This window comes from Simochromis diagramma, unplaced genomic scaffold (assembly GCF_900408965.1).
Source record: "Simochromis diagramma unplaced genomic scaffold, fSimDia1.1 OVJJ01000685.1, whole genome shotgun sequence".
NCBI lineage: Eukaryota > Metazoa > Chordata > Actinopteri > Cichliformes > Cichlidae > Simochromis > Simochromis diagramma.
The window spans coordinates 11141727-11168706 of record NW_024387477.1 but is presented as its reverse complement, the minus strand read 5'-3'; the positions used below and the strand labels follow the sequence as shown (position 1 = coordinate 11168706).

The 26980-nt window shown below is 41.2% G+C and overlaps 4 protein-coding genes across 22 annotated transcripts in view; all 4 read right to left on the bottom strand.

The window, feature by feature from the left end:
• LOC120724318 (protocadherin alpha-C2-like) overlaps positions 1 to 26980 on the bottom strand; it is a 213299-nt gene that overhangs the window by 81500 nt on the left and 104819 nt on the right. The window contains exon 1 of one of the 19 annotated variants that reach the window (XM_040016452.1): positions 14282 to 16680. The exons of 16 other annotated variants lie outside the window; for them this stretch is intronic. In XM_040016452.1, the coding sequence (XP_039872386.1) occupies positions 14282 to 16657 (2376 nt within the window). In that variant the 5' untranslated portion in view covers positions 16658 to 16680. 2 more of the 19 variants (XM_040016444.1, XM_040016442.1) reach the window with 2 other exon arrangements.
• Positions 246 to 23735, bottom strand: LOC120724326 (protocadherin alpha-10-like). The gene is made up of 2 exons (XM_040016476.1): positions 20899 to 23735; positions 246 to 449 (listed from the first exon to the last, which is right to left on the bottom strand). The coding sequence occupies exons 1-2, from the start codon at positions 23275 to 23277 to the stop codon at positions 393 to 395; spliced, it is 2436 nt and encodes an 811-aa protein (XP_039872410.1). The 5' UTR covers positions 23278 to 23735; the 3' UTR covers positions 246 to 392.
• LOC120724332 (protocadherin alpha-8-like) lies at positions 17550 to 20378 on the bottom strand. Its single transcript, XM_040016484.1, has one exon. It carries the CDS (start codon positions 19977 to 19979, stop codon positions 17580 to 17582), a length of 2400 nt encoding a protein of 799 aa, XP_039872418.1. The 5' UTR covers positions 19980 to 20378; the 3' UTR covers positions 17550 to 17579.
• On the bottom strand, positions 23821 to 26885 carry LOC120724331 (protocadherin alpha-3-like). The gene has a single exon (XM_040016483.1). The coding sequence runs from the start codon at positions 26634 to 26636 to the stop codon at positions 24234 to 24236; it is 2403 nt and encodes an 800-aa protein (XP_039872417.1). The 5' UTR covers positions 26637 to 26885; the 3' UTR covers positions 23821 to 24233.

Below are 26980 nucleotides of genomic sequence, written 5' to 3'. Positions count from 1 at the left end.
CCAGCTTTTTCTTTACACTTAGTCGTTTACAATTAGACTTACAGACTTATAGTAAGTAAACTTAAAAACTGCCTTAATTAAAACAAAACGAAACAAAAATACCCCCCCCCCCCCCCCCCGCCACCAAAAAACCCCCAAACAAAACAAAACAAAAAAGACACTGTTACGTGGATTGGTTGTCAAGAAAAGACAATAACTCCCTACAGCTACGGATATTTCATGGGGCAAGTTTTGTAAACTTTTTAATACCATAGACAGTGAAATATGCAGACAAAAGAAAGGACACCGCAAAAGTCTAAACTACAGCCACAGCGACTTTTTTATTGTAACTTAAACCAGCCTACTCCAAAAAGAATATTTTTTAGTACAGTGTGTAAAGTTTTATTTCACTGTTAATTATCGTAATAATTGGAGGGGAATAATAAACGTAAATTAGTCATTGGCCTTACCTTCTCTTTGTTAGGCAAAGTCTGAGTCCTGGTAAAAGTATCTCCACCGTTAATACTGATCAGTTCTGCGTCTACGGGTGGAAACGGGGCCGGGAAAACCACTACGTCACTCTTGAGCGTGTCTGAGCTGAAACACACGTCATACTGCTGAGTAGCTTTAGAGTAAGACCAGCTCCCGTCAGGGTGGGTGGTGATCATGGGGGCGCTGTACCTGCTGAAAGTGCCGTCTGTCCTGTGGCATCTGACTGCTATTAAAGTGATGAGGCTGAGCAGAAAGATGACGGACACCGACACAATGGCAATCAGCAGATACAGGTTCAAATCCGAGAAGCTGTCCTCCTTTACAGGCACATGTCTGAACTGAGTCTGGATTTCAGCCGTGCTTTCAACCACCACCACATCAATAGACACAGTAGCTGACAGGGAGGGTTCTCCGTTATCAGAGACCAAGACCACCAAGGGGTGAGTTTTGAGGTCATTGTCACTCAATCTTCTCCTAGTCCTGATCTCCCCGGTGCTGGTTCCGATCTTGAACAAGTTGTTTCCTTTGGGCTCAGATAGGTGATAAGAGAGCAGCGCATTGTATCCAGAGTCTGCGTCTACAGCCCTGATCTTTGCCACAAAGTATCCCGCTTCAGCAGAATAGGGGATGCTCTCACTGTTAACGGAGCCGTGCTGAGAGTAAGGAGCGAGAATTGTTGGATTATTATCATTTGCATCCAGAATTAAGACCTTAACAGTCACGTTGCTGCTGAGCGGAGGAACACCAGAGTCTATGGCCTGGACTTTAAATTGAAACATTTTCAACTCCTCATAGTTAAAAGGTTGTAGAGTGACTATGCCTCCAGTCTCTGAGTTAATGCTGATCATTGTAGAGAGCGGCACTGCGTTATCACTGACTAATGAATATCTCACCTGCCCGTTTTCGCCAGCGTCAGCGTCAGTTGCACATACAGTTTTTAAAACAGTCCCGACAGGACTGTTTTCTGCCACATATATATTAATTACAGTATCTCCAAACAAAGGTGCGTTATCATTTACATCAGAAACCTGAATAGTAACTACACTGGTGCTAGAGAGAGGGGGGCTGCCTTCATCAGTAGCTTTAATAGTGATATTGTAGTGCGACACAAGTTCCCTGTCTAGAACGCCACCAATGACCAAAGAATAATAATTTTTATAATTTGTCTCCAATTTAAAGGGGACCGAATTCGATATCTCGCATTTGACTTCACCGTTTTTGCCCCCGTCTTCGTCGAGAACCGAAACAAGTGCAATAGCAGTGCCACTTTCAGCGTCCTCCTTAACTGTACTGAGCAGTGACGTCACGGTGATGTCGGGGGCATTGTCATTTAGATCCACCACCTCTACGAGTACTTTACATTGTGCTGTTAGCGGAGGTTGGCCTTTGTCCGTAGCCTGCACACGGATTTCAAAAGCAGGGTTTGTTTCATAGTCAATAGTTCCTTTAACTGTTATTATTCCTGTTTCCAAATCAATTTCAAAGATTTCTAATACACGATCCTGATCTTTCGAATTAAGTAAATATACGATGTCTTTGTTTGCACCCTCGTCAGCATCAGTTGCAGCCACTGTTACTACTGTAGTGCCTGATGGTGCATTTTCTTTAATACTTGTTTTATACAATGATTTTTTAAAAGTTGGGATATTATCATTTATATCCAACACATTAATTATGATCTCTGACGTGCCTGATTTAATAGGTGTCCCTCCATCTATAGCTGTCAGTGTGAGTTTAATTACAGCCTGCTTTTCTCGGTCTAACGCTCTCTGAAGAACTATCTCTGCCGAAACACTGTCCCCTTTGTGCACCGCTAAAGAAAAATGTTCATTCTGGTTCAGCTTGTAAGTGTTAACACCATTTTTCCCCACATCGGCGTCGTAAGCCGACAGCACAGGGAACGTAGCTCCCGGCAACACGCTCTCTGCAATGTCTATAGTTTGAGATTTGGCACTGAAAGACGGGGGGTTATCGTTTACGTCAAGAATATTGACTTCAATACGGTAAAGTTTCAGCGGATTGTTTATCACAGCCTCCACGTTTATTGTGCATTTTGTAGCTTTAGCGCAGAGCTCTTCCCTGTCTATTCTCTCACTCACGTAGAGAAAACCTGTCTTCAAATTTACATCGAAATGCTTCCTTTTTGATCCAGTAACAATCTGAAACATACGTGACTCCAGATCCTGTACATTTAGGTTCAGATCCTTGGCGAGATTTCCAACGGAAGTCCCCAGGTTCACCTCCTCAGACACGGAATATGAGAGCTGAGTGGATACCGCTCCCCAGTTATACTCCAAGACAACAAGCATTAGATATATCCCGAAGGACGCCTTTCTTCTCGGCAGATACATAATTCCATACAACATAGATCCTTATGTCGATCTGTTTTTCGCTTTTTGGCGGCGAAATGTATTTTGTGAGACTAAAGTAAATGCCAGTGCATTTTTCTCAAGCCTCCCCACTTCGTCCTGCCTCTCATTCTAACAAAGCACAGACAAAATGATCCTTCTATTGTGGGAGGGGCCTTCAACCATCAGCGATCAGCCGGCGGTATTACGGTCTAGACTGTCGCCCCATGGTCATTTTAAGTAACTACAGTTAAGGAATGAATGCAATCAAATCCTGCTGTTGTGTTTGAAATAATAAGACTTGTTCTTAATCGAGTCACTCACACCTTCTTTCTTTATATTGTGAGATCCTAATAGTACAGTATAATGTAATCGCCACATATTTCAGAACCATGGAGAGAGTATCATTATGTTGATGCAGGCACTCCTTATTTGTTTGACCTTATACCAAGGGACACGCCGTTAAAAGACTTTCAGAACCGAGCCTTGGTTATTTCTAAACAAATTACAAATGATAACATAAACAGGCTTCATAAGTCAACAAATAGACATAGTTGAAAATGTGATTTCTTTTGTTATGCTTTCAACCTCTTTAACTTCTAGCCACAGCTTTAATCCAGGAAAAAATATATTATTGTATATTAATTCAATTTAAAAGTGAATGGATAACATGTATATTTACAAACAAAAGTTTATATCAAGGCTGCTTGAAAAACAAAACAAAACAACACAAAACCTGACTCTAAGTTTTGTTAAATGGAAGTGCTTATTTTAAATCTTGATCATTTATATTCAGGTATACAGTGAGTTTAGTTACTGTTTGATACATTTCACTTTTCTGTGATTTGTTTCAAAATGACTGGTGATTGTTGGCAAAATTATCATGTCAAAGGCCAGATGTTCTAAAGACTGCAAAAAGAGCCCAGGGGAAATGTCAGCGAACAGTCCCTTACAGACCATTTGAATGACAACAAGCTAAAAGTTATTTGTTTTCTCCAGAAACCCTCAAAATATATTGTATAGCTCATATCTAAGCTTTTACCGTAAAGATTTCTACAGTAACAATTTTTTTACCCTTTGACATAAAACACAGATACAAAAACTATGAAATATGAATACACTATAAAATTAATAAATGGAAAATTAACTAAACTTTTGATCAAAACATGAAGTAGAAATTTTTTATTGTATGTTACAGCTCACCTTACATTATCTAAGGTTCAGCCTTACCTTTTCTTTGTTAGGTAAAGTCTGAGTCCTGGTAAAAGTGTCTCCTCCGTTAATACTGATCAGTTCTCCATCTACAGGTGGAAACGGGGCGGGGAAAACCACTACGTCACTCTTGAGTGTGTCTGAGCTGAAACACACGTCATACTGCTGAGTAGCTTTAGAGTAAGACCAGCTTCCATCAGGGTGGGTGGTGATCATGGGGGCGCTGTACCTGCTGAAAGTGCCGTCTGTCCTGTGGCATCTGACTGCTATTAAAGTGATGAGGCTGAGCAGAAAGATGACGGACACCGACACAATGGCGATCAGTAGATACAGGTTCAAATCCGAGAAGCTGTCCTCCTTTACAGGCACATGTCTGAACTGAGTCTGGATTTCAGCCGTGCTTTCAACCACCACCACATCAATAGACATTGTAGCTGAAAGGGAGGGTTCTCCGTTATCAGAGACCAAGACCACCAAGGGGTGAGTTTTGAGGTCATTGTCACTCATTCTCCTCCTAGTCCTGATCTCCCCGGTGCTGGTCCCGATCCTGAACAGGTTGTTTCCTTTGGGCTCAGACAGGTGATAAGAGAGCAGCGCATTGTATCCAGAGTCCGCGTCTACAGCCCTGATCTTTGCCACAAAGTATCCCGCTTCAGCAGAATAGGGGATGCTCTCACTGTTTACAGAGCTGTCCTCAGAATATGGCGCGAGAATCGTGGGACTGTTGTCATTTTCATCCAGGATAAAAATGTTGACAGTCACGTTGCTGCTGAGCGGAGGAACACCAGAGTCTGTGGCCTGAACTTTAAATTGGAAAGTTTTTAACTCCTCATAGTTAAAAGACTGAAGGCTGATTATATCACCCGTCTCTGAGTTGATGTTTAATAATGTAGATAGTGGCACTGAGTCACTGTTGCTTTGTAAAAAAGAGTAACTCACTTGACTATTTCGATCAATATCTGCATCAACTGCTGTCACTGTTTTAATAACTGCTCCTACTGGACTGTTTTCTTTCACGTAGATGTTGATCACACTTTCTGAAAACTGAGGTTTGTTGTCATTTACATCTGACACATGAACAGTTATAACACTTGTGTTGGAGAGTGGTGGGCTGCCCTCATCAGTAGCAGTGATGCTGATGTTGTACTGAGGTGCAGTCTCTCGGTCAAGAGGACCGTCCACAACTAATGAATATGAATTCTTATAATTTGACTCCAATTTAAAAGGAACATTATTAGAAATTTTACATGTCACCATCCCATTTTTACCTCCATCTTTATCAAATACTGAAACAAGAGCAATGGCTGTGTCAACTGATGCGTCCTCTTTAACAGTGTTCAACAGTGATGTGACTGAAATTTCAGGTGCGTTGTCATTAACGTCTAATACTTCAACCAGTAATTTGGCATGTGAACTCATGGGAAAAACTGCGCTGTCAAAGGCTTGCACTCGAAGTTCAAAAGCATTATTTTCTTCAAAATCAATATTCCTTGTACTCGTTACAGTTCCTGTTTGTTTGTCTATAGAAAACAAATTAGTTTTTTTCCCCTGACTGACTTCACTGAATAAATAAATCACTTTTCCATTTTGTCCTTCATCTAAATCAGTCGCATTTAATGTAATTATTGATGTGCCTATTTTAACATTTTCGTAGACCCTGGCTTTATACAACCTTTGGCTGAAAATCGGAGGATTGTCATTAATATCTAACACATTGATTATTATAGTCATGCTTCCGGATTTAGCAGGTGTTCCTCCATCGATGGCAGCCAGTGTGAGCTTAATCACAGACTGTTTTTCTCTGTCTAAAACTGTCTGAAGCACCAACTCAGGAGTTACACCCTCTTCTTTATGTGTAGTCAATGAAAAATATTCATTTTGACTCAGCTTGTAGGTATTTACGGAATTTTTCCCACTGTCCGCATCGTTAGCTTGATGCAGAGGAAATTTTGCCCCTACTGCCGTGTTCTCAGTTACGTTGATTACCTGCGACGTGCGTTCAAATGAAGGGGAATTATCGTTGACATCTAATATTAACAGTTCAATACGGTACAGTTTCAGTGGATTATTAATAACAGCTTCTACACTGAGTGAGCATTTGGGCTCATCACCGCAAAGCTCCTCTCGATCTATTCTCTCGTTAACATAGAGGGCTCCAGTTTTTAGATTTACCTCGAAATATTTCCTCTTTGATCCAGCAACGATCTGAAACATGCGGGGCTCCAAATCCTGGATACTAATGCTCAAATCTTTCGCGACATTTCCGACAACAGTCCCCAGATTCACCTCCTCTGAGACGGAGTAAGAGAGCTGCCCAGAAACCTTTTCCCAGTAACAATCCAGCAGCACGAAGACGAGATATATCCACACACAGCTCGATCTGCTCGTTCCAGTCATAATTATGTTCAAGGAGAAAAAGCATAAAAATTGACACGGTGTGTAATGGCATAAATAGAAAAAAATCAATAGGTCTATGGCAGAATATCAGCGTTTCTCGTACCGTTCTCTTTCGCCCTCTGATTCTCTTTGTCTGAATCGCCAGATAAACATAATCGTCATTTGAATCTGGGAGGAGCCCCGAGCCATTCAAAGAGGAAGCTCAAATGGAAAAGTCTGCAATGTCCCCGTGTGGACATTTGCGAGAACTACACACATTATCAAACGTGTTAATACACTTGACCCTCATAAACGAACAGTCAAATATTAACCCCAGTGTAAGACGTTGCCATCATGATTATGTATGCCATTCTGCTATTCTGTGTTTTTATGAATACTATTTCTTTTGGAAGCTAACTTAGAAGTAAAGGTAAAAAATGAACCGTCTTATTGCGATTAAGGAGATTTAAAAAAACAAACAAACAAACAACAAAAAAAAAAAATTAAAGAGTGATATTAATTAATCATCCGAACACTTTTTTTCTATATTCTTTTGCTAATATGAATGTTTCTGTGTTTATTAGAGCATCATCACAGCTACATTGTGAGTGATTTTCACGTTACAAAACCAGTTTAATTTAGACATAAAAATGGAGCAAGCCCACATTAGCATATTCTCCCTTTTAAAAATGACACGAACAAAAACGTTGCATTTTTATACACATTCAGTATTCGTTAATATTTTCTCTATATTTTCTTTAATTAAATCAAATAACTGAAATTTTTTTTATTCAAAATGCTCAATTGAATATGTAAATCACAACTCAACCTTGAAGAGCAATGATAACCTTTTCTACACTGCACAAGATATGTATCAATTTATCAGTCAAAGTACAGACATATCCTAAGATCTTCAAGAAAAAAAGAAAAAGGAAAAAACACAGGACCACAAATGGTGAACTACACGTTGAAATATCTAACAGCTAGACAGCTGTGATTTAGATGAGAACTCATCATCAAATACACGGCATCTGACAGTTCTTGTTTAAATCACTAGATACACCACGGCTAAGATAAGAAAAAAAAAATGGACCATTGAAACTGTAATGACGAGCAATGACAATGTCCAAGTATTTAAAAATTTCATGGACTCACCTTTTCTTTGTTAGGTAAAGTCTGAGTCATGGTAAAAGTGTCTCCTCCGTTAATACTGATCAGTTCTGCATCTACAGGTGGAAACGGGGCGGGGAAGACCACTACGTCACTCTTGAGCGTGTCTGAGCTGAAACACACGTCATACTGCTGAGTAGCTTTAGAGTAAGACCAGCTCCCGTCAGGGTGGGTGGTGATCATGGGGGCGCTGTACCTGCTGAAAGTGCCGTCTGTCCTGTGGCATCTGACTGCTATTAAAGTGATGAGGCTGAGCAGAAAGATGACGGACACCGACACAATGGCGATCAGCAGGTACAGGTTCAAATCCGAGAAGCTGTCCTCCTTTACAGGCACATGTCTGAACTGAGTCTGGATTTCAGCCGTGCTTTCAACCACCACCACATCAATAGACACAGTAGCTGACAGGGAGGGTTCTCCGTTATCAGAGACCAAGACCACCAAGGGGTGAGTTTTGAGGTCATTGTCACTCATTCTCCTCTTAGTCCTGATCTCCCCTGTGCTGGTTCCGATCCTGAACAAGTTGTTTCCTTTGGGCTCAGACAGGTGATAAGAAAGCAGCGCATTGTATCCAGAGTCTGCGTCTACAGCCCTGATCTTTGCCACAAAGTATCCCGCTTCGGCAGAATAGGGGATGCTCTCACTGTTAACGGAGCTGTCCTCAGAATATGGCGTGAGAATCGTGGGACTGTTGTCATTTTCATCCAGGATTAAAACGTTGACAGTGACGTTGCTGCTGAGCGGAGGAACACCAGAGTCTGTGGCCTGAACTTTAAAGTTGAAACTTTTTAACTCCTCATAGTTAAAAGACTGCAGGCTGATTATATCACCAGTCTCTGAGTTAATGTTTAATAATGTAGATAGTGGCACTGAGTCACTGCTGCTTTGTAAAAAGGAATAGCTCACCTGACTATTTCGATCAATGTCTGCATCAACTGCTGTCACTGTTTTAATAACTGCTCCTACTGGACTGTTTTCTTTCACGTAGATGTTGATCACACTTTCTGAAAACTGAGGTTTGTTGTCATTTACATCTGACACATGAACAGTTATAACACTCGTGTTGGAGAGAGGTGGGCTGCCCTCATCAGTAGCAGTGATGCTGATGTTGTACTGAGGTGCAGTCTCTCGGTCAAGAGGACCGTCCACAACTAATGAATATGAATTCTTGTAATTTGACTCCAATTTAAAAGGAACATTATTGGAAATTTTACATGTCACCATCCCATTTTTACCTCCATCTTTATCAAATATTGAAACAAGAGCAATGGCTGTGTCAACTGATGCGTCCTCTTTAACAGTGTTCAACAGTGATGTGACTGAAATTTCAGGTGCATTGTCATTAACGTCTAATACTTCAACCAGTAATTTAGCATGCGAACTCATAGGCGAGGAAGCTCCATCACTGGCTTGTACTTGAAGTTCAAAAGCATTATTTTCTTCAAAATCAATATTCCTTTTGCTCGTTACAGTCCCTGTTTGTTCATTTATAGAAAACACATCTATTTGTTTCCCACGAACAACTTTGCTGAATAAATAAATCACCTTTCCATTTTGTCCTTCATCTAAATCAGTGGCATTCAGTGTAATTATTGATGTGCCTATTTTAACATTTTCGTAGACTCTGGCTTTATACAACCTTTGGCTGAAAATCGGAGGATTGTCATTAATATCTAACACATTGATTATTATAGTCATACTTCCGGATTTAGCAGGTGTTCCTCCATCGATGGCAGCCAGTGTGAGCTTAATCACAGACTGTTTTTCTCTGTCTAAAACTGTCTGAAGCACCAACTCAGGAGTTACACCCTCTTCTTTATGTGTAGTCAATGAAAAATGTTCATTTTGACTCAGCTTGTAGGTATTTACAGAATTTTTTCCCACGTCTGCATCGTGTGCTTGATGCAGAGGAAATTTCATTCCTTCCGCTGTGTTCTCAGAAATGTCGATTTCTTGTGACGTGCTTTCAAATGAAGGGGAATTATCATTCACATCTAAAATAATAATTTCAATACGATACAGTTTCAGTGGGATTATTAATAACAGCTTCTACACTGAGTGAGCATTTGGGCTCATCACCGCAAAGCTCTTCTCGATCTATTCTCTCGTTAACATAGAGGGCTCCAGTTTTTAGATTTACCTCGAAATATTTCCTCTTTGATCCAGCAACGATCTGAAACATGCGGGCCTCCAAATCCTGGACATTGATGCTCAGATCTTTCGCGACATTTCCGACAACAGTCCCCAGATTCACCTCCTCTGAGACGGAGTAAGAGAGCTGCCCAGAAACCGTTTCAGAGTAACAATCCAGCAGCACGAAGACGAGATATATCCACACACAGCTCGATCTGCCGGATCCAGTCATAATTACATTCAACAAGAAAAGGTGTAAAATAGTCACGGCGTTTATCATGAAACAATCAAACCTTATAAAAAACCAAAGGCGCCCACGTTTATTCTGGCATATTTCCTATAAACATAATCAGTGTTCATTCCCGTTCTCGTTCGCCCTCTAAATCTCTTTGTCTGAATCGCCTGAGAGACATCATCATCCTCTGAATCTGGGAGGAGCACCGAGACCCTACAGAGAGAATTTAAATGTGATGGTCTACAATGTCCCCGTGTGGACAATCGGAAGGACTGCACTCAACTTCCAACATGTCATTACACTTCAGTTCTACAGCAGTTTAGATGCCAGTCCTACTGCTTTTACGCTGAAACATTCACCACATTCACCAACATTGTGACCGCATGTCATTCCACTCATTTTTCAGGAAGGTCTTTTCACACTAAAGCTAACTAAAGAAAACTGCTGAGCGATTTTCCTGCACTAAAGAGCTTTGAAATTCGAAGACAATTTCCGACACAAAAAAAAATCGATAAACGTTTTTGTTTTGTTTTTTCGTTTTTCAGGGTTCATCAGATCAGTCTTTTTTCACGTCTATGGAGTCCTATCACACACAAAGTCCAGGGATACTGAATATAAAAATTGCGATTTAATCTGAAAATACTCTACATGAATACAAAAAAAGCACATCTGCCTCATTATTTGCTGATTGAAAAATTCATTAATTAACATGTATTCCACACGTTTCTGGGAGTAATATGCATGATTTCTCGATGCTCCTTACCGTTCTCAGTTAGAATGTCACTCTGGCTACACAAAAAATGTTTAAATTTAAATTTAAATTGGATTTAAAAATCCAATGTAAGACATTAAAAGTAGAGTTTTATTCTACTGTGCTACGTTGAAGACTACCGTGTTCCAAACCCCACAAGACAGTTGGATGCACCAAATCCCCAAGTGTTCTGAAATTTGCAAGGAAAAAAATATGATCCAGCATGCACCACTAATTTAGATGGGAAAAGCATCACAAGAAACCAGAGCTAGTTACAGTTTATTCCAAGGTACTACACTCGTAGTATTTCTGTATTTAAGTCAAATTGCAGTTTTTTTTCCCTACTTGGGCAGGATAGACCAAAAATTTGATAGCTTAAGAAAACTTAATCCATTGACCGTTAATTTACACCCATCACACAAGATGCGCAATTAGAAATACTTAATTCATCCATATGCTTACCTTTTCTTTGTTAGGTAAAGTCTGAGTCCTGGTAAAAGTGTCTCCTTCGTTAATACTGATCAGTTCTGCATCTACAGGTGGAAACGGGGCGGGGAAGACCACTACGTCACTCTTGAGTGTGTCTGAGCTGAAACACACGTCATACTGCTGAGTAGCTTTAGAGTAAGACCAGCTCCCGTCAGGGTGGGTGGTGATCATGGGGGCGCTGTACCTGCTGAAAGTTCCGTCTGTCCTGTGGCATCTGACTGCTATTAAAGTGATGAGGCTGAGCAGAAAGATGACGGACACCGACACAATGGCAATCAGCAGATACAGGTTCAAATCCGAGAAGCTGTCCTCCTTTACAGGCACATGTCTGAACTGAGTCTGGATTTCAGCCGTGCTTTCAACCACCACCACATCAACAGACACAGTAGCTGACAGGGAGGGTTCTCCGTTATCAGAGACCAAGACCACCAAGGGGTGAGTTTTGAGGTCATTGTCACTCATTCTCCTCCTAGTCCTGATCTCCCCGGTGCTGGTTCCGATCCTGAACAAGTTGTTTCCTTTGGGCTCAGACAGGTGATAAGAGAGCAGCGCATTGTATCCAGAGTCTGCGTCTACAGCCCTGATCTTTGCCACAAAGTATCCCGCTTCAGCAGAATAGGGGATGCTCTCACTGTTAACAGAGCCATGCTCAGAATATGGCGCGAGAATCGTGGGACTGTTGTCATTTTCATCCAGGATTAACACGTTAACAGTGACGTTACTGCTGAGCGGAGGAACACCAGAGTCTGTGGCCTGAACTTTAAACTGGAACGTCTTTAACTCCTCATAGTTAAAAGACTGAAGGGTGATTATATCCCCAGTCTCTGAGTTGATGTTTAATAATGTAGACAGTGCGACTGAGTTAATTTTGCTTTCCATAAAACTGTAAGTCACTTCACCATTTTTGTTCATATCTGCATCAAAGGCGGTTACCGTTTTAAGAATTGTCCCCACGTGGCAGTTTTCTTTAACATAAATGTTAAGTATCGATGACGAGAACTGAGGCGCGTTATCATTAACATCAGAAACTTGAATAGGGACAATACTGGTGTTTGAGAGCGGGGGACTACCGCCATCGCTTGCTATTATGGTGACGTCGTAGCTAGAGACCGTCTCTCGGTCTAAGGGGGCAACCACTATCAATGAGTAATAATTTTTATAGTTTGCTTCCAATTTAAAGGGAGCATCTTCATCTACAGTACAATGCACTTCGCCGTTCTTACCGCCATCTTTGTCTACTACTGAAACAAGTGCAACAGCGGTGCCTGCTTTTGCATCTTCCTTCACAGTATTCAGTAGTGACGTCACAAAAATCTCAGGCGCATTGTCGTTTAGGTCCAACACTTCAACCAGCACCTTACAATGAGCGGACATCGGAGGTTGGCCTTTATCACTGGCCTGTGCACGAATCTCAAAGACGGGGTGTTCCTCAAAATCCACATTTCCTTCCACCGTCAGTGTGCCCGTGTTCGGATCGATTTTAAAAATCTGCAGCACGTGGTCCTGCTCCTTTGTGCTAAGTGTATATATGATTTCTTTGTTTGTTCCTTCATCTGCATCTGTAGCATTTAAAGTCAGGACTGTAGTGCCTATCGGTACGTTTTCAAACACACGCACTTTATACAGCGACTTTGCAAACACTGGTGTGTTATCATTAATGTCTAAAACATTAATCATAATATCTGATGTTCCAGACTTCGGTGGACTTCCATCATCTAAGGCTGTTAACGTGAGCTTAATCAGAGGTTCCTTTTCTCTGTCTAAGACTTTCTGTAACATTAGCTCAGTCGAAATACTCTCACCTGATTTGCTTATTGCTAATGAAAAATGTTCATTCGAGCTCAGCCTGTATGTGTTGATGCCGTTCTTTCCAACATCTGCATCGTAGGCCTGCAGTAGGGGGAATTTTATCCCGGGTAATGTGCTTTCGGGAATGTCTATATTCTGTGATTTTGCAATGAAATGCGGAAAATTGTCATTGACATCAAGAATATTAATCTCTATACGGTACAGCATTAAAGGTTCGTTTATCACAGCCTCGACAGTTACGGCACATCTCACAGCTTTCCCGCAGAGCTTCTCTCTGTCTATTCTCTCATTCACGTAGAGGACTCCAGTCTTCGTATTTACCTCGAAATATTTTCTTTTAGATCCTCCAACAATCCTGAACATACGGGTCTCCAAATCCGGTATGTTTAAATGTAAATCCTTGGCAATATTTCCAACAACTGTTCCCGAGTTTACCTCCTCTGAGACGGAGTAAGAGAGCTGCCCAGACGCTTCATTACAACAATAATCCAGTATCAGAAGTATTAAGTATATCAACGAAAAGCAGTTGCGACACGATAAAGGCATAATTCCGTTCAGCACAACACGGCATACATTCGAATTTGAAATTCCTATAAAAAAGTCGAACAAATGTAGTACATATACCACCAATTTTCAGACCAGACGGGTGGCTGTCGCAATGTACCCACACCTACTACTCTCTTTGTTACAACACCGTGTGGACTGTCTCTGGGAGGAGCGTTAAACACAAAACGGAAGCTGTCGTGTTACGGTCTATACCGTCTCCTTGTGGTGACTGTGATTATCCACACCTACTGGCTCATGAAAAAGAACAAAATTGATATAATTTTCTTTCTGTGATACAAAGATAGTTAAGAGTGCATTACAGCTTACAAAGAGACAACCAAGAGAAAGCCCAGATGCTCAATGAATGAGATGATCGCGAAACTAAACTAGTTGTCGTTTCAGGACCACGGAGAGCACCGTTTGACTTTTCATCTGGATGGAAGAGACTATATGCTGTGTAGTTAAAGGAAAGTAGCTAAAGTATAATGAATAGTAAAATATAAAATCAGACAAAAATAATGGAGCAAAGGTATAATATTTCACACATTTCTGTTGCACAAATGAATTTAAAGGTACAGAATTTCTAACAACAGTGATTAAAAAAATAATGAAACAGTCAAGACCACTCCTAAGTCAGTTGTTAAATATTTTCTGTTAAAAACAGTAACTGAAAAGCATCACGCTATGGAAACTGATGCAATCAGGACCAAGAAAAGGGATCTGTAGATTTTATGGACTCACCTTATCTTTGTTAGGTAAAGTCTGAGTCCTGGTAAAAGTGTCTCCTCCGTTAATACTGATCAGTTCTCCATCTACAGGTGGAAACGAGGCGGGGAAGACTACTACGTCACTCTTGAGCGTGTCTGAGCTGAAACACACGTCATACTGCTGAGTAGCTTTAGAGTAAGACCAGCTCCCGTCAGGGTGGGTGGTGATCATGGGGGCGCTGTACCTGCTGAAAGTGCCATCATTCCTGTGGCATCTGACTGCTATTAAAGTGATGAGGCTGAGCAGAAAGATGACGGACACCGACACAATGGCGATCAACAGATACAGGTTCAAATCCGAGAAGCTGTCCTCCTTTACAGGCACATGTCTGAACGGAGTCTGGATTTCAGCCGTGCTTTCAACCACCACCACATCAACAGACACAGTCGCTGACAGGGAGGGTTCTCCGTTATCAGAGACCAAGACCACCAAGGGGTGAGTTTTGAGGTCATTGTCACTCATTCTCCTCCTAGTCCTGATCTCCCCGGTGCTGGTTCCGATCCTGAACAGGTTGTTTCCTTTGGGTTCAGACAGGTGATAAGAAAGCAGCGCATTGTATCCAGAGTCTGCATCTACAGCCCTGATCTTTGCTACAAAGTATCCCGCTTCAGCAGAATAGGGGATGCTCTCACTGTTAATGGAGCCATGCTCAGAATATGGCGTGAGAATCGTGGGACTGTTGTCATTTTCATCCAGGATTAAAACGTTAACAGTCACGTTGCTGCTGAGTGGAGGAACACCAGAGTCTGTGGCCTGAACTTCAAACTGGAAAGTTTTTAACTCCTCATAGTTAAAAGACTGCAGACTGATTATATCTCCAGTCTTAGAGTTTACATTTACCATTGTCGAGATTGGCAAGGAGTTACTTTTACTCTCAACAATGGAATAGCTTACCTGTCCATTTTGATCAATATCTACATCCAGTGCAGATACTCGTTGCAGAGTAGCTCCCAGTGGACTGTTTTCTTTTAAATATACATTGAACACAGTGTCTGAAAACTTAGGGGGGTTGTCATTGACATCTGAAACATAAACATTAAAATCCTTCGTACTTGTGAGAGCTGGGATTCCATCGTCTTTAGCTGTGATAGTGATATTATATTGAGAATGACTCTCTCTGTCTAGCTGACCATCTACTACCAAAGAGTAGTAATTTTTATAATTCGTTTGTAACTTAAAGGGGCTTTCACTTTTAATATCACAGTGGACTATTCCGTTTTTACCCCCATCTCTGTCCACAACTGACACAAGTGCAATAGCAGTACCTATTTTTGCATCCTCTTTTACAGTGTTACTGAGGGTGGTTACAGATATTTCAGGGCTATTGTCATTTAAATCCACTACTTCTATTAATACTTTGCACTGTGCTGTCATTTGAGGAGAGCCTTTATCAGAAGCTTGCACGCGGATTTCAAAAGCCGGGTGCTCTTCAAAGTCAATCTTCCCCTTGACTGTCAATAATCCCGTGTGCTCATGAATTTGAAATATATTGAGAACATGGTCTTGGTCCTTGCTGCTTAGTGAATATGAAATTTCCCCGTTTGGCCCTTCATCACTGTCCGTCGCCGTCACAGTTATCACTGATGTGCCTGGCGGCGTGTTTTCAGTGACACTTGTTTTATACAGTGGTTTGGTAAATATTGGGACGTTATCATTATTGTCTAAGATATTGATTATTAACTGTGAGGTTCCGGATTTCGGTGGTGTTCCGCCGTCTACAGCAGTCAGCGTGAGTCTTATTACTGGTTGTTTTTCTCGGTCTAAAGGTTTCTGGAGGACTAGTTCAGCAGATACGCTCTCTCCTTTATTCACTGCTAATGAAAAGTGTTCATTTGCACTTAATTTGTACATACTGATGCCATTTTTCCCCACATCGGCATCAAAGGCTGACAATACAAGAAATTTAGTCCCGGGTAATGTGATTTCTGCTATTTCAATACTTTGCGAGTCAGTACTGAAAGCTGGATAATTATCATTAACATCTAGAATATTTATTTCTAAGCGATATAGCTTGAGTGGGGCATTTATCACAGCCTCCACGCTCTGTGTGCATTTCGTGGCCTTTCCACAGAGCTCCTCTCTGTCTATCCTATCACTGACAAAGAGAACGCCCGTCTTTAGATTTACCTCGAAATATTTTCTCTTTGATCCGCTAACGATCTGAAACATGCGAGGCTCCAGCTCATGGACATCTAGGTTTAGATCCTTGGCTATGTTTCCTACAGAAGTCCCTCGATTCACCTCTTCTGATATCGAGTACGAGAGCTGCCCGGACACCGTTTCCGAATAAAAATCCAGCAGGACAAAAAACAAGTATATCACCGCAGGACTTGTGTTAATTGAAGCCATAATCCAAAAAGGACATGAAACCAACTTTAAACGGGTCCCGTTTATGCCAAATATTGACAGGAAATGTTATCGATTTTCTTCTGTTTCATCCTCAGCGCAGATCATGCTCGAGCCTTTTCTCCGTGCTTCTGTGTTTCTTTGTGTCACAGCCCAACAAGACATCATTACGTTATTAATCTGGGAGGGGCCTCGGGACTTATGTCTCTGATTTATGGTCTACACCGCCCTCTTATGGCTCTATACACCAATTACAACAGAAACCAATGGAAAATAACATAAATATCATCAGTCCAGTTTTACAGAACCAGAAAACATCAGGTTGATTTGTTAGGAAAAGAAAACACTGTTTATATTGTTAGTGTGTAACACTGTCTTATTTATTTGTTTAATTTTAGAATATATTTGTTTGTTTTTCGCTTGTTTCAGCCTTTAACTGAAATATACCACCTAAGGCGTGAAACCCATTGCGGTGTGTCAGAAACGGCGTATTCACAAAATGTCTCAGTGTTTTAGGTATATGCTAAGGGTATGTTGAAATAAATTGTAAGGACACAAGCAAAATCTGAGTTATTACAACATCGAGTGAAATGACTGTTAAAGAGCATCAAGGCAACGATGAACGAAAAAATAAACGCAAACAAGAAGAAAACGAACCCTAAAACAATATATATGAAACAATCTGAAAGGAAAATCAAATAAATATTCTCACATGCAGTGATTATATTAATTTTAAACAAAACCACCAAACGCTCCTTATCGGCATACTGGCTTCTCTTCTGCGGCATTTAAACAGCGAGTTTAAATGGAAAAGACTGGCTTAAAGCTGCGGACAGTTGTAAAGGGTAATCTTTGAAAGCAGGAGAAATTAACCGCATGTAGACAAGTTCAATGACGCGCTTCCTTTGTGTAAAATTGTAAGCTGTTATAAACACTGCGTTCTTACCTTCTCTTTGTTAGGTAAAGTCTGAGTCCTGGTAAAAGTGTCTCCTCCGTTAATACTGATAAGTTCGCCATCTACAGGTGGAAACGGGGCGGGGAAGACCACTACGTCACTCTTGAGTGTGTCTGAGCTGAAACACACATCATACTGCTGAGTAGCTTTAGAGTAAGACCAGCTCCCATCAGGGTGGGTGGTGATCATGGGGGCGCTGTACCTGCTGAAAGTGCCGTCTGTCCTGTGGCATCTGACTGCTATTAAAGTGATGAGGCTGAGCAGAAGGATGACGGACACCGACACAATGGCGATCAGCAGATACAGGTTCAAATCCGAGAAGCTGTCCTCCTTTACAGGCACATGTCTGAACGGAGTCTGGATTTCAGCCGTGCTTTCAACCACCACCACATCAATCGACACAGTAGCTGACAGGGAGGGTTCTCCGTTATCAGAGACCAAGACCACCAAGGGGTGAGTTTTGAGGTCATTGTCACTCAATCTCCTCTTAGTCCTTATCTCCCCGGTGCTGGTTCCGATCCTGAACAGGTTGTTTCCTTTGGGCTCAGACAGGTGATAAGAAAGCAGCGCGTTGTATCCAGAGTCCGCGTCTATAGCCCTGATCTTTGCCACAAAGTATCCCGCTTCAGCAGAATAGGGGATGTTCTCACTGTTAACGGAGCCATGCTCAGAATATGGCGCGAGAATCGTGGGACTGTTGTCATTTTCATCCAGGATTAAAACGTTGACAGTGACGTTGCTGCTGAGTGGAGGAACACCAGAATCTGTGGCCTGAACTTTAAACTGGAACGTTTTTAACTCCTCATAGTTAAAAGAATGAAGGCTGATTATATCTCCAGTCTCTGAGTTGATGTTTAATAATGTAGATAGTGGCACTGAGTCACTGCTGCTTTGTAAAAAAGAGTAACTCACTTGACTATTTAGATCAATGTCTGCATCAGCTGCTGTCACTGTTTTAATAACTGCTCCTACTGGACTGTTTTCTTTCACGTAGATGTTGATCACACTTTCTGAAAACTGAGGTTTGTTGTCATTTACATCTGACACATGAACAGTTATAACACTCGTGCTGGAGAGTGGTGGGCTGCCCTCATCAGTAGCAGTGATGCTGATGTTGTACTGAGGTGCAGTCTCTCGGTCAAGAGGACCGTCCACAACTAATGAATATGAATTCTTATAATTTGACTCCAATTTAAAAGGAACATTATTGGAAATTTTACATGTCACCATCCCATTTTTACCTCCATCTTTATCAAATACTGAAACAAGAGCAATGGCTGTGCCAACTGATGCGTCCTCTTTAACAGTGTTCAACAGTGATGTGACTGAAATTTCAGGTGCGTTGTCATTAACGTCTAATATTTCAACCAGTAATTTAGCATGTGAACTCATAGGTGAGGAAGCTCCATCACTGGCTTGTACTCGAAGTTCAAAAGCATTATTTTCTTCAAAGTCAATATTCCTTTTATTTGTTACAGTCCCTGTTTGTTCATCTATAGAAAACACATCTATTTGTTTCCCTTCGTCTATTTCCATAAAATAATATGATATTTGCCCATTTTTTCCATCATCTAAATCAGTCGCATTTAGGGTGATTATTGAAGTCCCAATATTCACATTCTCATGTATGCTGACTTTATACAGCATTTGACTAAAGACAGGAGGATTATCATTAATGTCTAAGACATTTACTATAATGGTCATACTTCCAGATTTAGGAGGTGTTCCTGCATCAAGTGCAATTAGTATAAGTTTGATCACAGATTGTTTTTCTCTGTCTAAAACCTTTTGAAGCACCAATTCGACTGTTATGCTACCCCCTGTAAGTGTATTTAGAGAGAAATGTTCATTTTGACTCAGTTTGTAGGTATTTATAGAGTTTTTTCCAACGTCTCCATCGTGAGCTCGTTTCAGCAGAAATTTTGTTCCTACCGCTGTGCTCTCGGTAATATTAATTGTCTGGGATGTGCTGAGAAATGAGGGTGAATTGTCATTCACATCCAAAACATTTATTTCTATACGGTACAGTTTCAGTGGATTATTAATAACAGCTTCTGCAATTAGTGAACATTTGGCGTCGTTACCGCAAAGCTCTTCTCGATCTATTCTCTCGTTAACATAGAGGGCTCCAGTTTTTAGATTTACCTCGAAATATTTTTTCTTCGATCCAGCAACGATCTGAAACATGCGGGGCTCCAAATCCTGGAGATTGATGTTCAGATCTTTCGCGACATTTCCGACAACAGTCCCCAGATTCACCTCCTCTGAGACGGAGTAAGAGAGCTGCCCAGAAACCGTTTCCCAATAACAATCCAGCAGCACGAATAACAGATTAATCCACAGAAAGCTTCTTCTATGCGGTAAAAGCATATTTACACAGCAAGTGAAGGCACAATACTCCAGATAATATGTCACAGCAACCAAGAAATGGAAATGAATGTATAATTATTCCAAAGCAATCTTCTCTATCTTCTCAAATAAAGACCACCGTTCGTTCTCTTCCGAGCTCTCTTTGTAACAAAGCACACAAATGCATCATTTGCTGAACGTAGGATGGGAGGGGCCCGAAGTCGTCGACCAGAACGTCTAAATGTGACGGTCTGTACCGTCCCTACGTGGTCACTTGCTCTAACTACATTACACGTCAGCAAAACCAGCGGACAATGGTGCACTGTATATTCCTAGTGTTTAAAAAGGGTAGTATAAATCACTAGATTAAAGGTTAGAAATAATAGTTCATCAGTTAAACGGATGATAACAATTAACATTTTATTATGGAAAGATGTTAAGGTATGTGATATTTTAAATGCTAAATTTAAAAAAATAATTGGGCAAATACACTTGTTTGTTTAAAGTAAAGAGAGAAGCGAGCACAAATGTTAAATATATAGGGGTATGTTTAAACACGTTATCGATGTTGTGATACGTTGTTTAACGTCTACTAAATATGCCAAAACACATCCATAACCGTGCACGTGAACCCGACAAGGACACATACGTTGAGCACCACGGAGAGCGGCAAATGCGTGATAATGCGAATCTGCCATGAAAAATTCACGTTACAACAGAAAAGAGAACAACAACACAGCGTTGGAGAAGATCCTGTAGTGCTGTAAACTCAGCAACAGTGATTTCTTCGCATTTGTATTATTTTAGTCACAGCTAAGAAGTGTGTAAATGTATTGCTAAAGATGATAAAAACTACGAGATGAAGATAAATTACATTAGGCTTTTAAGATTTCCAAACAAAGAAGTGCAGCAGTGAATACGAAATTTAATACTTTCTTACCTTCTCTTTGTTAGGCAAAGTCTGAGTCCTGGTAAAAGTGTCTCCTCCGTTAATACTGATCAGTTCTCCATCTACAGGTGGAAACGGGGCGGGGAAAACTACTACGTCACTCTTGAGCGTGTCTGAGCTGAAACACACGTCATACTGCTGAGTAGCTTTAGAGTAAGACCAGCTCCCGTCAGGGTGGGTGGTGATCATGGGGGCGCTGTACCTGCTGAAAGTGCCGTCTGTCCTGTGGCATCTGACTGCTATTAAAGTGATGAGGCTGAGCAGAAAGAAGACGGACACCGACACAATGGCGATCAGCAGATACAGGTTCAAATCCGAGAAGCTGTCCTCCTTTACAGGCACATGTCTGAACGGAGTCTGGATTTCAGCCGTGCTTTCAACCACCACCACATCAATCGACACAGTAGCTGACAGGGAGGGTTCTCCGTTATCAGAGACCAAGACCACCAAGGGGTGAGTTTTGAGGTCATTGTCACTCATTCTCCTCCTAGTCCTGATCTCCCCGGTGCTGGTTCCGATCCTGAACAGGTTGTTTCCTTTGGGCTCAGACAGGTGATAAGAAAGCAGCGCATTGTATCCAGAGTCCGCGTCTACAGCCCTGATCTTTGCCACAAAGTATCCCGCTTCAGCAGAATAGGGGATGCTCTCACTGTTAACGGAGCCATGCTCAGAATATGGCGCGAGAATCGTGGGACTGTTGTCATTTTGATCCAGGATTAAAACGTTGACAGTGACGTTGCTGCTGAGCGGAGGAACACCAGAGTCTGTGGCCTGAACTTTAAACTGGAATGTTTTTAACTCCTCATAGTTAAAAGACTGAAGACTAATTATGTCTCCTGTCTCTGAGTTGATGTTTAATAATGTAGAAAACGGCACTGAGTCACTGCTGCTTTGTAAAAAGGAATAACTCACTTGACTATTTTGATCAATGTCTGCATCAGTTGCTGTCACTTTTTTAATAACTGCTCCTACTGGACTGTTTTCTTTCACGTAGATGTTGATCACACTTTCTGAAAACTGAGGTTTGTTGTCATTTACATCTGACACATGAACAGTTATAACACTCGTGCTGGAGAGAGGTGGGCTGCCCTCATCAGTAGCAGTGATGCTGATGTTGTACTGAGGTGCAGTCTCTCGGTCAAGAGGACCGTCTACAACTAATGAATATGAATTCTTGTAGTTTGACTCCAATTTAAAAGGAACATTATTGGAAATTTTACATGTCACCATCCCATTTTTACCTCCATCTTTATCAAATATTGAAACAAGAGCAATGGCTATTTCAACTGATGCATCCTCTTTAACAGTGTTCAATAGCGATGTGACTGAAATTTCAGGTGCGTTGTCATTAACATCTAAAACCTCAATCAGTAATTTGGCATGTGACGTGAGAGGGGAAGAGGCTCCATCACTGGCTTGTACTCGAAGTTCAAAAGCATTACTTTCTTCATAGTCAAGATTCCTTTTATTCGTTACAGTTCCTGTTTTCTCATCTATAACAAATGAATTAGTTTGTTTCCCCTGACCAACTTCACTAAATGAATATATCACTTTTCCATTTTGTCCTTCATCTAAATCAGTCGCATTTAATGTAATTATTGATGTGCCTATTTTAACATTTTCGTAGACTCTGGCTTTATACAACCTTTGGCTGAAAACGGGAGGATTGTCATTAACGTCCAGTACATTAACTATTATTGTCATGCTTCCGGATTTAGCAGGTGTTCCCCCATCGATGGCAGTCAGTGTGAGCGTAATCACAGACTGTTTTTCCCTGTCTAAAACTTTCTGAAGCACCAACTCAGGAGTTACACCCTGAACTTTGTGTGCATCAAGAGAGAAATGTTCATTTTGACTCAGCCTGTAGGTGTTTACAGTGTTTTTCCCCACGTCAGCATCGTGAGCTTGATGCAGAGGAAATTTTGCTCCCGCCGCTGTGCTCTCAGTAATGTTCATTGATTGCAACGTACTCTCAAATAAAGGAGAATTATCATTTACATCTAAAATCGTAATTTCCATACGGTACAGTTTCAGTGGATTATTAATAACAGCTTCTACACTGAGTGAGCATTTGGCGTCATTACCACAAAGCTCTTCTCGATCTATTCTCCCGTTAACATAGAGGGCTCCAGTTTTTAGATTTACCTCGAAATATTTCCTCTTTGATCCAGCAACGATTTGAAACATGCGGGCCTCCAAATCCTGGACATTGATGCTCAGATCTTTCGCGACATTTCCGACAACAGTCCCCAGATTCACCTCCTCTGAGACGGAGTAAGAGAGCTGCCCAGAAACCTTTTCCCAGTAACAATCCAGCAGCACGAAGACGAGATATATCCATATACAGCTCGATTTGCCCAGTATATTCATTCTTACATTCACCGGGAAGCGGATTAATTCAAACCCGTATATTACATTAAGAAATTCAAACAATTAAACAGAGTAAGACATGAGAGTGATGCTTTTTGACTCATCTCCCATGAATCAGAAAATGGTTGTCGCACCGTTCTCTTTCGCCCTCTGATTCTCTTTGTCTGAATTCCAGAGAAATACACTCTGGGAGGAGTCCGAGACACCAAAGACGAAATTCAAATCTGATGGTCTACAATGTCCCCGTGTGGACATTTTGAAGAAGTGCATTCAATATCAGGAAATTAAGTGTCCTTAATTATCTAGCTAAACAGTTGTGTGTTTTGAGGAACAACAACCATGACGTGCTGCCATTCTGGCATTATTCTGAATACTTTTATCATTCAGTTTTTTTTTAATTCATACATTTATAAAAATTTATGAATGAACTCTCATAGACATATAGTAATAAATGATACCTTCTGCATTATTCAGACAATTAAAATATTTACAATACAAAACTGAGAAATTAATAGAATCAAGCCATGTAAAAAGAGTTTTTTGTTTCAGAATTGTTTTGAATATACATTGTTACAACCTGTTAAGGTTAACAAAGCCAGGATATGAATACTCGAACACATGTTTAGCGAGACATTATTTAAAGCACAGTATAACTGCCCAGCATGTTGGCATCGTGCATAATCGTCCGTTCAGTACTATGAAGAACAACGTGTAGGGTATGATTCAAAATCTGCACATCTTTTGCTAGAAGTAAATACCACAAACTATGAGTATGCGTAAAAGAAGCCTAACAAAATATATCCAAGTGATTTATTTTATTAGTTAACTTGAACTGGATTTATCCCCATTTTTTTTCGTGGCAATTAAGTTCTTTTAATTTAATTCGGGTGAAACCCTATTGATTCATACTCGGTTCTCGACCGTGGTTTTGCACAATAAATAACATTCCAGGATATTTAAGACCAATATGCGCTTACCTTCTCTTTGGTAGGTAAAGTTTGAGTCCTGGTAAAAGTGTCTCCTTCGTTAATACTGATCAGTTCTCCATCTACAGGTGGAAACGGGGCGGGGAAGACCACCACGTCACTCTTGAGCGTGTCTGAGCTGAAACACACGTCATACTGCTGAGTAGCTTTAGAGTAAGACCAGCTCCCGTCAGGGTGGGTGGTGATCATGGGGGCGCTGTATCTGCTGAAAGTGCCGTCTGTCCTGTGGCATCTGACTGCTATTAAAGTGATGAGGCTGAGCATCAAGATGACGGACACCGCCACAATGGCGATCAGCAGATACAGGTTCAAATCAGAGAAGCTGTCCTCCTTTACAGGCACATGTCTGAACTGAGTCTGGATTTCAGCCGTGCTTTCAACCACCACCACATCAATAGACACAGTAGCTGACAGGGAGGGTTCTCCGTTATCAGAGACCAAGACCACCAAGGGGTGAGTTTTGAGGTCATTGTCACTCATTCTCCTCTTAGTCCTGATCTCCCCGGTGCTGGTTCCGATCCTGAACAGGTTGTTTCCTTTGGGCTCAGACAGGTGATAAGAAAGCAGCGCATTGTATCCAGAGTCCGCGTCTACAGCCCTGATCTTTGCCACAAAGTATCCCGCTTCAGCAGAATAGGGGATGTTCTCACTGTTAACGGAGCCATGCTCAGAATATGGCGCGAGAATCGTGGGACTGTTGTCATTTTCATCCAGGATTAAAACGTTGACAGTGACGTTGCTGCTGAGCGGAGGAACACCAGAGTCTGTGGCCTGAACTTTAAACTGGAATGTTTTTAACTCCTCGTAGTTAAAAGACTGCAGGCTGATTATATCTCCTGTCTCTGAGTTGATGTTAATCATTGTAGGAAACGGTAGTGAGTCACTGCTGCTTTTTAAAAAAGAATAGCTCACTTGACCATTTTTATCGACATCAGCATCAGTTGCAGTCAGAGTTTTAATGACTGCTCCTACTGGACTGTTTTCTTTAACATAAATATTAAGTATCGGATCAGAGAAGCGAGGCGAGTTGTCATTGACATCAGAAACGTGAACACTAATTATGCTGGTGCTGGAGAGAGGAGGAACTCCTTCATCAGTTGCTATTATAGTAACATTGTACTCGTTTGTAGTTTCTCTGTCAAGCGGACCAGTAACCACTAAAGAGTAATAATTTCTATAGTTTGTGTCCAGTTTAAATGGAGTCTTATTTACAATCACAGCTTTCACTGCCCCGTTATTCCCACCATCTTTATCCAGAACCGAGACAAGTGCAATGGCTGCACCTACTTCCGCGTCTTCTTTTACTGTATTTAGTAGTGACGTTACCGTGATCTCAGGAGCGTTGTCATTTAGATCCAGCACTTCTACCAACACTTTGCAATGAGCAGACATCGGAGGCTGACCCTTGTCACTTGCCTCAGCATGGATCTCAAATGCACGATTTTCTTCATAATCGACTTTACCCTTAACTGAAATCACTCCCGTTTTTGAATTAATTTCAAATAAATCTAAAATATGATCTTGGCCTTTTTTTCTCAAAGAATATTCAATTTCACTGTTTGAACCCTCATCTGTGTCTGTTGCATTCAGCGTAATCACCGTCGACCCACTGGACAAGTTTTCAGGAATTTTAATTTTGTACAAAGACTTACTGAACACGGGATGGTTGTCATTAGTATCCATCACGGAAATGATGATAAGCGATGTCCCTGACTTGGGTGGGTTTCCTCCGTCTACTGCAGTCAGCGTGAGTTTTATAACAGAATCCTGCTCTCTGTCTAACGATTTCTGCAGTACTAACTCAGCAGACACGCTGTCTTCTCCTTTATGAATATCTAATGTAAAATAGTCGTTTTTACTAAGTTTATATGTATTAACACCGTTTTTACCGACATCCAAATCTGATGCCTCTATCAGTCCAAATTTGACTCCCGGTAAAGTATTTTCTGGAACATCAAGCGACTGCAGCTTCTCAGAGAAAACTGGTGCGTTGTCGTTTATATCTTTTATATTTATCTCTAAGCGATAAAGCTTCAGCGGGACGTTGATCACCGCCTCTACATTGACAGTACATTTTGAAGCCCTTCCACAAAGCTCCTCGCGGTCGATTCTTTCGCTGACATAAAGAACACCAGTTTTTAAATTCACATCGAAATACTTCTTCTGTGATCCACTAACAATCTGAAACCTACGAGACTCTAAATCCTGTACATTGAGATTTAGATCTTTGGCAATATTTCCAACAGATGTCCCAGTATTTTCCTCCTCCGATACAGAGTACGAGAGCTGTCCAGACACCGCTTCCCAGCAATAATTCAGCAGCACGGCCACAGAATAAGCCCGCAAAATATCTGTTTTTGTTGGGAAATGCATGATTAAATCCACCGAAATCAGGCACACTTTGTGTCCACCAGCAACCGTCAGATATCCGCAAACAAAGGCAATCACAACAAGTCAGCCTGATAAATTTTTCGCCCTTTCTCTCTCGCTCTGCGCCTCTTTGTTACGAAGCCCAGAGAAAGATCATCCTCTGTTTCTGGGTGGAGTCTTATGCCTTTAGAAATAACATCTAGATGTCATGGTCTTCAGTGCCACCATCTGGTAATGTAAAATAACTGCATTTAAGCTTTAGGAACAGCAACAATTAAATGACTACCCACCCGTCCAAGGCGATCAACTTCTCATTAATTATGAACATAACCCTGTTAACTTATATG